This window comes from Onychostruthus taczanowskii, unplaced genomic scaffold (genome assembly GCF_017590055.1).
Source record: "Onychostruthus taczanowskii isolate IOZ18803 unplaced genomic scaffold, ASM1759005v1 scaffold86, whole genome shotgun sequence".
In the NCBI taxonomy this organism is placed as follows: domain Eukaryota; kingdom Metazoa; phylum Chordata; class Aves; order Passeriformes; family Passeridae; genus Onychostruthus; species Onychostruthus taczanowskii.
The window spans coordinates 2,787,236-2,799,498 of NW_024506552.1; the positions used below are offsets into that span (position 1 = coordinate 2,787,236).

Here is a 12,263-nt window from a genome sequence, read left to right on the forward strand (position 1 = left end):
AGAAAATGTATTTATGTATCCAAGAATTAAGGACAATCTGTGAAAGCTTCTCAGATTGTCTCAGATTACCACCCATTTGGATGAAAGGAAACCACAAACTGAAACCAGTTTGCTTTCAAAAGTGCAGTTTGTGTATCTCATAAACATGAAGTTCAAAGGAACTGCAGAGTGTACTTCACCAACCCCAAAGGAAAATGCTCTTGAGAACAGGAGGTTTAATAGCTCTTTGTGGAGTGATGGCTGCATCTTTAAGTCATTTGCACCTTCTTAATTTTAAGTGTACTGAGCTGGGTTTTAGCAAGCCCCTTGTGTGCTAAACATGACTTCAGTATCCAAAAGATGAGGGCCCCTTCCTGTCCTGCCCCACAGAAGTGAGGAAAGGCAGGGCAGTTGGATGAGGCTGGCTCTTCACAGGGGAAGAGGATGGCATGAGCAGATGTCTTCTCCACGCAGGAGTCTCCTTGGGTGGCTTGGTGCCACTTGGGTTCTGTGACAAAGAGCACTGATGTTCTGTTGGCAGTGCAGAACACCGGGTTTGGAGCAGGGCTCTTCTGTACAGGACACAAGGCAGTGCTGGGGTACTCCTTGCAGAGCACTGCAGTGTTTCAGATGGTGTTTGTCACTAACTCTCAGTCCTTACCCAGCTGCTTTAAAAAGTCACTTCAGCTGAGAAGTTTCTGGAGGGAAATTTACTAGGGGAAAAAAACAGCCTGTTCTATAGGGATTCCTGTGCTTGACTTCAGTAGGCTTTTGGTGGACTCTTCTAGACTGGGACACTTTGTTGTCAGTTTTGATTAGTTGGGCCCCTGGCATAGGGTGCTTCCTTGTTTGAAAATGGAAAGGTGATGCTTTGAAGGCACTCAGTGGAAAATTGGGTAAAGGAAAAGAGTTAAATACACTTTTAATCTGCTGCTTTATGTGCGTTTGAATTTTTCTGTTTCTTTTGTTTTTTCCTGCAGTGAGCTCAAGGCAACTCCAGGACTAGGTCTCCTAGCCTCTGCCACAGGATAAAGAATGATAGTCATGTGGTCCAGGAAGCAAAAATCTGAAAGGCTTTTGTGTGTTTACCAAGTACTTTTTTTCCAAGCAGCTGTTGCAGCTCAAAGGTTCTCTGGGTGGCAAGAAAGGTTTGAACAAAAATGCAGAAGGTCCTTATTGCTAAGATGAGCAGAAGGCAGAGAAGCTTAATGTGACCAATTCCCCATACAGAAAAGGGCTTCATTACTGATCTGTGTGTGGCTAAGTTCAGTTGCTGAATAGTGACATTAATATAATTTCTACAGTGGACAGATATGCGATAATCTGTTCATTTTCTCCCAGCTTCTTTCTTCAATTCTAACATTTTGGCTACTCATAGATTAGAGAGTAAGACTGATTTGGCCTTTTTTTTCCTTTGGAGTGAGTGAATTAAGGCAGCTGCTTGTCAATATAGGCCTAATTTCACCTGATCTTCTCCAGCTGTGTGAAATAGTGGAGTAAGAGCTGGAGTCACTGATACACTTTGCATGAGTAGTGCAACCACTGAAAACACATCATGCTTAGCAGGTTGGGAAGCACTTAATAAGGAGAAGGCACTTGTACTCAGAAATGAGAGAGTGAAATTGTGTAGAAAATTCTGTCAACTAATGGTCTGAAAAATATTTTGCAAAGGCTATTTTCTACCCTTACTTCTAATACATCTTACACTTTAATAGCCTGAACGACTGGAGAATCACACACATTATTGTCACAGTTCACTTGGGACAATTTGTTTTGCAAGATAATGAACTGTGTCAGCAAAAGTTTAACACTTGCTCTAGGTGGGGCTGACAGTTCAGCTTTCTGGTAGCTTTGCCAGTAAAATGCCCATGGTCTGACTAAATCTCTGTGAAATTCGGTAACCTGGGAGGAGGTTATGTCATCACTTTCTTCAAGTATTTTTTATTTTGTTTAAGGCATTCTCGGGAGTAGCTTGGAAGGAAATACTGCAAAATACTGACAACTGATTTTTTTAAGAGCTCTAGTCCTCTCATGCCTTGGCAGTAGAGGTGTCTTTGCATGAGAAGGTACTTTCACCTCATTAAATCATTCAGCCCAGGTGGAGGTTTGTGTACCCTAGAGTTTTTCAGCCAGTGTCAGGAGTGACATCCAGTCTGTAGTGCACCTCATGCTGGCAGAGAATGCTGTACCCCTGGTTTTGGAGGAGGCCTCAGTGGTGCAGTTGGAAGCAGAGATCCTTGGGGGTGTTCAGGAGCAGGGGAGGTTTCTGACCCTGGTGTTACCCTACCTCTTCAGAGGAAGAAGCAGAAGAAAGGTATAAATAGTTATTCTGAGATTGTAGGGGACAAATCTGTGAGATCTGCAGTGATGGAGATACAGATGAGCTGGGAGGTGAGGGCATAGATCCAGTGTCAGGGAATACAGAGTACAGGATCAGTGGGGAAGAGAAAAGAAAAAAAGAGTAAATATGGACATAGCAACAAGGAGAATAGGAGGAGATGATGCAGTTCGAGCTGTCGTAGAGGGTGACTGGAGTGGAGAGGTGGAAGGAGGGAAAGAGGAACAGGCTGGTGGGTGTTGGGTTTGTGGGCAAGCAGAAAGTAGCCACCTAGAGCACTTGCTCCTTGAACTGCCCAGGAGGACACTCAAGGCAGCAAGTACCTGTCAGACAACAAGCGGTTCTTTCATTCAAATCAGCTCAGGGCAGTGGGAAAGGCCAGCTACAGCTTCAGTGCCTGTGGGAGGAGGATGGGCTGCTCTAAAGCAGCAGCGTGTGCAGCAGGCCATGAAGCTCTGATACAATTGCAGTTTTTCAGCAGCTTTCAGTGCCCAAGATGGTAGTTGTACTGGTTTTGTTTCTGAGCATTTTGTTTAACTATTACTAAAAGTGCCTGTGGTTATTAAAAAACTCAGTTTGCCTGGGCTAATTTACCTCCTCTTGTATGTGCCTCATGAAGCATTCAGTTGCATCATTACAGGCTGCTGCTTTGAGCTCTGTTACAGTGCCCAGAGCTCTGGCACTGGGGTGGCACCTGGCTGAGTGGTGAATGTGGCTGGGGCTGCAGACGGCCCTGTCCTTCCCACTGTGGGAAGCTGGAGACTAAATAAAGCAAATGGCAGGAATAGAAATACTGGTTTCATGATATATTGGATTGTGTCCCTGCCTGTGACAACCTCTGTTTGGCAGCCTCCCACCTGCAGAGCACTCAATATTGCACCACTTTAAACATTTTCATGTGTAAAATAAATCCTTAGTTACCGTGCCAAAGTGGTTGAGAAAAGCAGGCTGCAGGATGATGATTTGTGAGTTGTCAGCAAGGAACCACCATTTTCAGCATCAGGTGCTAAATGGGTCTTTAACCTTCATTGAGGGGCTGGGGCACATGCATTAGTACTTCCCTTGGTTTGCAGCGTTGCAGGATGAGCTGTTCCCACTGGGGACTGACCAGTACTGTGGAGCATGATCCCTGACTGATGATGAATGTATTGCTTTCCAAGCATAGGTAATAGCTTCTAAATTCCTGTCATGGGATCTGCAGTAAACTGACCCTATGGAGAAAATGTACAGTAATGTCCAGCTATACTGAGAAGCATCACCCTTTTCACCAAGGGCACATGTATAGGGAAGTTATAAAAGCTTAATAAACAAATAAGTAGTTTATTGATTATTAACTCAAGTGCAGATTGCTTTTACATGTTTGAAGGACCATCTATGCCACACTTGGGAGAGATTGTGCTGCAACAACGCCATCTCTAGTGTTTCCTTGCTCTCTTTCATCTTTAGGATCGGTTGTGGGGTTCTGGGAGTGGAGAGTCATCTCTAACTGTGTCTGGTTCAGAGGTCTAGATTTGTTTACTCTAAGGAAGAGGTCATACGAGTCCAGTACAAACACAATGGCATTGTTCTGAGAGATGCTTCTCTTCTATGCTTTCTTTCATACAGTGCTGTCTCATGGCATTTCACAACAACAGTGGGGCACAGCAGAGCTCAAAAAGTTATCCATCCTTTGATTTCTAGGACCCAAGCTTTGGAGGTCTAATTCTTACAAATTAGAGGTTAGCTGTGTCAAGGCAGCACTTTGGGAACAGAGTTGGCGAGGACAGCCTGAAGGCAAGAGTGTAAGCTGAAGGCATGCTGAGGTGTGAGGTTGCTGCTGAGGCTGTGTCATAATCCAGTTTTAAAGTTATTAGAAATGCATCTCCCCGAATTAAGGTGCAAACAAGACCATATGCCAAGGTCAGTAGTATTTTTATTTAATATTAAATTGAATAAAGGGCTTTAAATATAAGAGAGAGAAGAAAAGAGAGAAAAGGAAGAGAAAGAAATAGAAAAGACGTGGATGGACAGAAAGAGAACAGAATGAAGAAAATATCACCATTCCATGGATCCCAGTGATGTTCCATTGATCTGCTCCAGCTGGTCATCTTGGTGGTGAAGGTCCCCCAAAAAGCACAAAATCTGATGGAGTCATGTATATTCAGGTCAAGTGGGAATGCCCCAGCACATCCCCCAGGGCAGGGGCCAGGCTCTCGTGGCAGACTCTGGATCTGTTGGATCATTTTGCATCACGTGCAGTCCTGTGGTGCAAAGCCTCAGGAATGAGTCTGCTCTGGGGGGTCTTTGATCGATTATGACACCCCCTCATCTGCCTCTCACTTGAATGTCCCATGGATGTGGCCTGTGGGGTTGGGGGTCCCACAGCTGGGCCAGTTTGTGTAAGGGAGGATGGGAGTTCAGTGCCTCTGACCAGAAGTTACACCACGCACTCAAAACCTCCTTCTCCCCACCCCATTTCATGAGGAGGATGTATGAACCTGGCTTCTGTGGGCTCCCTAAACCCAGCCAGAGATGATTACTCATTGCAGCTGCTGGGTTTGGCTTTCTTGTGGATGCATTCCTTTCCCTCAGCCTTGTTTGTTTCTCCCTAGACCTGAGCTGATTGAACAATAGTGTCCCCTTTATCTTATCTAGGCAGCTTAATTTACAGTTCGAAGTTCCAGTCAGGCATCTTCAAGGAGGCTTCTGTGGTTGTAGCATCTCTATACAGTTTTTATATAGTTTTTGCTATAGTGGGCAAAACGCCTTTGTAACAATGTTGAAGGCATGAGCCGGTTCAGTCCCTGACGGGCTGTGTGCCTGTCTGCCCATGGACTGACCAGCTCGGAAGGAGAGGGTAAAGCTGGGGAGCAGGATGTTAGTCTGCATCACTTAGAGCCTCCTTCTCTGGGACATCCATCATCGCTCTCAGTCAATTCTTGCAGAACGTGTGTTTATTCTGAAGATGTCTGTTTTATTTCTTTACTTAAGAGTCTGTGCTGTGTTTCTGCTAAGCCCTGTCATGGGACTGACTTTTGCTTTTGATTGCCTGCAATGTACAGTGAAGTTCCACTTCACACTTCTTGGATTATGTCTGCAGAAATGAATTTAAACTATTCTTGTTTCTACTTATCTTCTTTGCTCTATTTTGCTTCTCATGCTCTGAGAGCAGGCAGAAAGTATTTTTGCTTATATCCATGGTCTCTCTGGATTAGATGGAAATGTAAACTCATGGAGGCAAGAAGCACCTCTTGGAAACAAGTGCAGGGCCCTTTGGAGTATGGCTGTTTCTGCTCCATTTGGTGCAAGTGATCAGTAAAAACTTTGATTAAAAACTTAGATCGTGCAAGCATTTAAAACCAAACTGCCTATTTTATCAACCCACTCTCAGTTGGTGAGGCATACTGAACATCTTGATTTTGCATTTCTGTTTGATTTTTGGTGTTTTTGTTGTTTTTTTTTTTTTTTGGTTTGGTTTTTTTTAATAATTAGCACCTCATCTTCCTCTGCAGGGTTTTCTTTTCCCCATCTGGTATGTCCTGCAGGGTGGGCAGGTAGAAGCCAAGCCACAGCGGTGCTTCTGGCTCAACAATTGGGCTGTGCTTTGTTCTGCTCGAGGGTCTGGAGAAGCTGCAGCAGTGACTGGGGGATTGGAGCCCCACTGCCACTGTCAGGGAGGGAAGTGGTGGCTCTGCTGGAACAGAGGAGTGAGTGCTGCCTGCTCCCAGCCGAGCAGTGGTTGGTTCATGGGCTCCCACTGGGGCCAGCGCTGGCCAGCCTGGCTCCATCAGGGCCCCTGTCCTGGCCCTCCTGCTGCAGGGCTTTTGCACCTTTCAGTGGTTACGGCTTTGGCAGAGTTTAGATGAGCGCTGCTTGCCCATTTTCTTTCATACAGACTAATCTGAAAAACCTTTTAACTGGTGTTATTTTCCATTGTAGAATGGTTTGTGTTGGAAGGAAAAGATCATCTTGTTTCTCCCTCTTTCTAAACATTTGAATTTCTGTTGATGAGGATTTGCAGTAATGCAGATACCTCTTGATGCATTCCAGGACAGAGTAAACATTCTGTGGGAGAAGTTCTTTGCTTATAACCAATCATTTATTCCCCCTAATTTGAATGGAAAGCAATATTTTACTTATCTTTTTAAACTGTCAGCTTAATTCTGTGTTTGTTACCAGTGTAAACTCTTGTCTCTGGAGCATTCTGGGCAATTTGCAAACAGAGAAGTTACACATACTGTGCTCAGCACAAGTAGGCAGGGACCACTAGATTGATGAAATGTCAGTTCTCCTTACCTAACCCAGGCAGATTTTGGCATACCTGGAGTTGCAGGTGATGTTAACGCAGTCTCAGAGATGCTGCTAACAGTTTGCATCATGGATTGTGCAATACATGCAAGGAATAGGCTATTAAAGAGGCTACAGGCTCTCTACTGCTGGATGATTTCAGATAATGCTTTAAATACAACTGGGAATGACAGGGCTAATTACCACAGACTGGCTGTATTTTACCTGAAGATAACTCTGGTTTCAACTGTGGGAGTTTTTTTGTCTGCATGGTGTATATTACATATGTACACAGCTCTCATCACCAAACAGGGTCAGCAGTGCACTCTGTGAGTGTAGGAAGGAGATGGTTATGTCCTGCAGATCCTGTTGTAAAAGCTAGGCAGGAATTAGGAGCAGGGCATAGTCTTTTAGATGGGGAGCTGGGATCCGGTAAGATGCTTTGCAAGATGAGCTGTGGCAGACACTGGTCCCAGCCCCCAAAGCTGGTATTCTGTGCCCCAAATGGAGCTCCTCTTTGCTGGAGGTTGTTTAAAAATATATGTCAGTGAAACAGAGCTCACAGGCCTCCTTGGCAGAGGGCCCATAGCTAATCACTGGAGATTCCACAATGAAGTTTTTCAGAGTGTCTGATTAACGGTTCATATTTTGCTGATCTGAGACTTTTTATTTTATTCTTAAATTTAATACATAATACTTATATGACTTAAATATGTTTTAATTCCATCTTAAATCAGTGGAACAATCTTTACAGTGGAGTTGGCTTTTTTTTTTTGCACAGCAGCAGCAGCATGTTTGCAGAGGCTCGTGCTTGGACATGCAGCTGGTTAGTAGGATTCTTCACAATCCCGTTGTATGCACTTCCCTGGAAGTCTCTTAAAAGTAAGAAACCAAAGAGCTCAGAAACACCATGGAACTGAACCTCAGTGCATTATGCCTCAAGGCTATGAGGGATAACCGTGCTGCTCTCCCAGGAGAGAGGTTTGGTATGTCAGGCTGTCGCAAAGGTATGTGCAGAGAGGCTGGGTGGGAATGGGAATGCATGTTTGGGTCCGCTGAGATGACCTTGCAAAGTCCAGCTGGTTTCCCTTGGCCAAAATTTGAGTATGTCAGAGTGAAACCTGATTTTTACAAGTTCACACAGTCTGTGTGCTGCTCCCTTCCTTTTAAATTAAACATCCTTTTCTTTCCCCCAGGCAGGAAGGCCCCCAGGCGCGCTCCCATTGTGGCTGCGCTGTCTGGGGACAGGCTGTTGGCTGCGACTCTGGCACCAGTGCTGCAGCAGCAACTGCAGTCGGTGTTGGATAAACAGTGCCCCTCCATCTGTTCAGCTGTGGATTCCTGAGCATGCCTTTTCCCCCTGCTTTGCATACATGCACGAGGAAGCCACTGCTATCCAAGTACAGCCGTGCCGAGGGGTTCATTAACAAGGGATTTAGCAGTTGTGCCATGTTTGCCTGCAGGGCTTTGATCTTGAGAAGGGCACTCAGCAGCAACACCACTGCTGCCATATCAAGGGCCTGTGTCCCAAGCACCTGGGGCTGGAGGCTCAGCAGGGAGGAGCTTTGAAATTAACTAGGAGTTTTTCTCCTGAGAAAATGAACTTTTGTCTCAGTTAAATGTGTGTTTGCTATTTTTTGGTGCTACAAGTGATCGGTTATTGTAAAATCCCTAAGTAGTTTGTATTGAGGAGAAATCTGTGACAAATGCATGTGAACCTACTGCTTTTGACACTTGTTTATCTTAATATTTTCAGTCCTGAATGACAAATGGACTGTATTCTTTGTGATTAGCACAGACTATTTGCAGAAGAAGTCTCATGCATTCATGCCTTCACAGCTCAAAACAATTTCTCAAGCCAGCTTTTCCAGCAAATTTCCTCTTCCTGAGGTTAATGGTTGAAGATCATAATAGCTAGGTGGCAGAAGTCCACAAAACAAGGCAGTATTCTCCATGTAATAATATATCTTAGTACATTTGTTAAGTTTTTGTATGCTATTCCTTCTCCCCTAACTGCAGTACTTCAGTCCAGACCTAACACTGTCATGCCAGCTGATTCGTTTTCATGTCTTTGCTTCCTCTTTCTGCTTTCTTGGATTTTTGCTCATGTTCACAGGAGCAGCCCTGCCAGGCTGTGCTTCCACAGGGGGCTGCAGTTGCTGCCTGCAGAGCGCCGCTGTCAGCAGTGGGGTCTGCTCTGTGCAGCAATGGCTTTTAAAGCCAACAAGTCTCTCCCTGAGCTGACACAGTGCTCTCCAAGTGGCTGCATTTGTTTGTGTTTTTTCTTTCTCCACCTTCCCAGGGTTGTTTTTGTTCCTGTGTGCGACACCAGTGAAGTGCACAGCACGCTGCCTTCCCATCTAGGTAGTCCAGGGTTTGGTTTATTTATAGGTCAGGAGAGCATGAGTGGCATTTCCAGGTTTAGGGAGGTGGAAGAGAGAAACAACAGAAGGGAGCAGCTTGCTAGCAAAGAGGAGATTATTTGTCAGATTATGTCTCTTGCTCTTCCTGGAATCAGCTCATTTGTTTTAGAGAACCAGCATGAGAAAGGCAGAAGTCCTGAGAGGGCTGTGTTTGTCAGGAGAGCTCTGTGCTGGGATTACAGCAACACAGAGGGCCCTTGCCTAAACTGGGGGTGGCATGATATGGGAGCTTGTGGTGTGCCACTGAACTGATTTTATTTCTCCATTTAGAGGCAGTGTGCCTGCTTTGGCTCTCTTTAGGTTCAGAGATAGGAAGTGTAGGAAAGGAAATATTTCTGGCTTCTGGAAACTTTCTTCTCTTTTTTATATAGCGCATAGTCTGGAAGCAAAAATCTTTGTTGCTCTGCCAGTATGGCTGTTAAGAAGAAAAGATAAAAATATGCCAAAGAAGATTTTAAAGGCGTACCAACAGGCAGTGATCTTACCAGCAGATAAAAAAAACCTTCAGTTTTTCCTCAGCATCTCTTATGTAGTGCTTCTCCCCCACCCTCGTTTTTTGTCTTCTGAACTATCACTGTGAGATAGAAAAAAACCCAGTATTGAGAAATTTAATGTCTACACAGAATCACAGCCTGTCCCTTTAAACTACAGAGAAGCCTTAGTGGAATTTCTATTCTGGGAATAGTTAATTCTGTTTGAGGTTGGGCAAGAGAGACGCGCTCACAGGCTTAGTAGCAATATTTTTACTCCATTTGTTTTTTCTCTTAAGGATTTGCCTGCCTCATTTGATGGAAAGTGCACTTATTGATCAATCCTCCACTAAGGAGAAGATCTTGAAGAAAAAGAGGGTGAGAGAAAGAAAGAAAAACAACCAAACAAAAAGCCAAAAGACAGTATTTGTAGCTGTAGTGCTGTTATGTAATAGTCATTATGTAATGTCTGTTGGTACCAACTAAAAATATACTGGGAGATAACTTCCAATTCATTGAAGCATTTAACTAGCATCATCCTAGGGTTTCTGGTCCTGGATTCAACCCCTTCTGCAGCTGTTGCAGAGAGCTTACAAGTCCCCTAGGTAGCACAGCCATTCTGTCTTTTATCCTTCTTCTTGTCCACTCTTGATTTCTTTCTTATAACTGGAGTTTTAGAAGTGGTAAATCTCTCTTCAGGTCACCTCTCTGCATACCCCACTGACCATGCCATTGGTCCATAGAGCCTCTCTCCTAATGCTTTGTTCAGCTAAGCTTTAAATGTCTATGGCAGACGCTGGGTTCCAGGAGAAGCTGAGCGTAAAGCGTGGCAGGGATTAGATTTTGCAGCAGACATTGAAAACTTGACAGCTTCATAGGTAGTGTTTTACAGGAGGTTGTTCTCCTGTAGCTGAGAACAACCTTGCTAAAGTACCTTGCCTTCTCCATCCTTAAACCTCCCCTTGAACTGCCAGCAAGACCTGCCATCATGCCCAAATGCTTAGTCCAGCTACAGTTGCAGAAGTGGGCACCCCAAGATACCCACAGCTGGCTCTGGTGTGATGCAGACCAAGGTTTGCTCTTCCTCTCTGAAGCACCATGTCAACGTGGCTGTGCAGAACCTGGAGTGCCATTTCCTGAGGCAGAGTGGGCACCCGAGGCTGAGCAGTGCTGATGGGTGCCTTGGCCAGGGCTTGAGGGCAGTGGCAGCCTCTTTGGGGAGGGAAGTAAACATCAGCTATGATGCCCTACCCAGGGTGGGTGTGACAGCTGTGGTCCCCTTGATACAAGGGAACATGACAGGCTGCTGAAAGTGACCCAAGGAGGAGCAGCAGGGAGGTGACCCAGACATCAGCAGCCAGCTGCATCACTGATAGGGACCCAGCAAGGTTTCTTGATTCAGACAACAGAAGTCTAAATAGTGCTGTCTGAAAAAGCCATGAGCAAAAAAACTCTTTATATCCAGGATTTCAGCCTGCACAGAGCTTTACAATATGGTAAATAACATGATGTATCACAGAATTGTGTGAGTGCTTTAATTAAAGCCTCGTGATAGTGCTGAGGGAGGGTAGTAGACATGTTATCACCAGAGATGAAGCTGAGCTGTGGTTGAAGCAACTTCACACAGAGGGATTCAGAAAGTGGGGTTTAGACTCCCATCTTGTGCTGTAATTGATGTAAAGCATTGCCATTTCTGTTCTTCATTATTGAGAAGTCATGGTACTGTTCTGTACCTAAGCACTAAGACTGTGCAATGGCATAAATCTATATTCAGGCTTGTTACTGCAGTAGATGCATCCTGTTAATGAACAATGGTCAAGGAGACTAATAGCTCCACTGCAGGCATAACAGGTGAGGAGAAAACTGTCCACTCCAGAATCACTGTTTCAATCCCCAAATGGGATCAGCAGGGGATTTTGTTTTTCAGAAGAGCAAAGGTGTAGTATGTCTTCAAGACTTACTTCAAGACAAGTCTTGAAGTATTTGTTTTGCATGAATTTGCACAAGAAGCATCTTGCGATTTCATCCACACAAGCATTATGTGCGACAAGCAGTGCTTTTTGTTCTTGAAGGTGCAGAAGAAGTCAGTAACTATCACAGTTGCTGTTGCTGCTATTGCTTTATTACAGCAGCAGAATGAAGCAAGAGTGCATGTAACTCCTAGTTAAACTCGATTTTTCTGCAGGAATAAAAATGTTGACAAACTAATGAAAGGAACCAATGGTGCTTTGTGTGTGCATTGGCTACATGTCAGCTGCAATGACAAGAGCAGTTATGTTGTGTCAAGTTTTAATAAGGGGGAAATCCTCATAAGTAGAACTAAGATTTTATCCAACAAGTATTTTTGTCTGCTTGCTTTTAACTGAAGCAGCCTACTTTCTGCCACATGAATGTGCTTCAAACCCTAGCTCCTGGCCATATGCAGGAAGCCTTTCTGCTGGAAGATGCCTGTGTAGGAAGGGCAGTGGGTACTGGGTTAAAGCAGTGGATCAGGACATAGAAATCGTTATCATGTGGGATCAGATGTTGTGTGTTGTTGCTTGTCTCTGTTAATTGTTGAGTGATGTGGATGCTTACTCAAAACTACAGCAAATTAGGTGAGTGATAATTGTTTAGCACTCTGGGATACAGATTAGAACTCTACAGACTCAGGCCAGCATGATTTGCTTTCTGTGTGGTAAGATACGGTGCATAGTGCTTATTCCTTTATTTGTATGAAGACAGGGAGAGAGTCTATACAAAAGCTTTTTGCTGAGGTGTGTATGAATAGAAACCACTCTCCATTTC

General features: G+C 44.5%; 1 protein-coding gene across 4 annotated transcripts in view; it reads left to right on the forward strand.

Annotated features, from left to right (window-relative positions):
* The window catches only part of CASTOR2 (cytosolic arginine sensor for mTORC1 subunit 2), a 124,691-nt gene that overhangs the window by 74,202 nt on the left and 38,226 nt on the right, over positions 1–12,263 (forward strand). Inside the window, exon 3 of one of the 4 annotated variants that reach the window (XM_041425031.1) lies at positions 7,365–7,590. The exons of 2 other annotated variants lie outside the window; for them this stretch is intronic. In XM_041425031.1, the coding sequence (XP_041280965.1) occupies positions 7,494–7,590 (97 nt within the window). In that variant the 5' untranslated portion in view covers positions 7,365–7,493. The remainder of the gene's footprint in view (positions 1–7,364; positions 7,591–12,263) is intronic. One more of the 4 variants, XM_041425032.1, reaches the window with a different exon arrangement.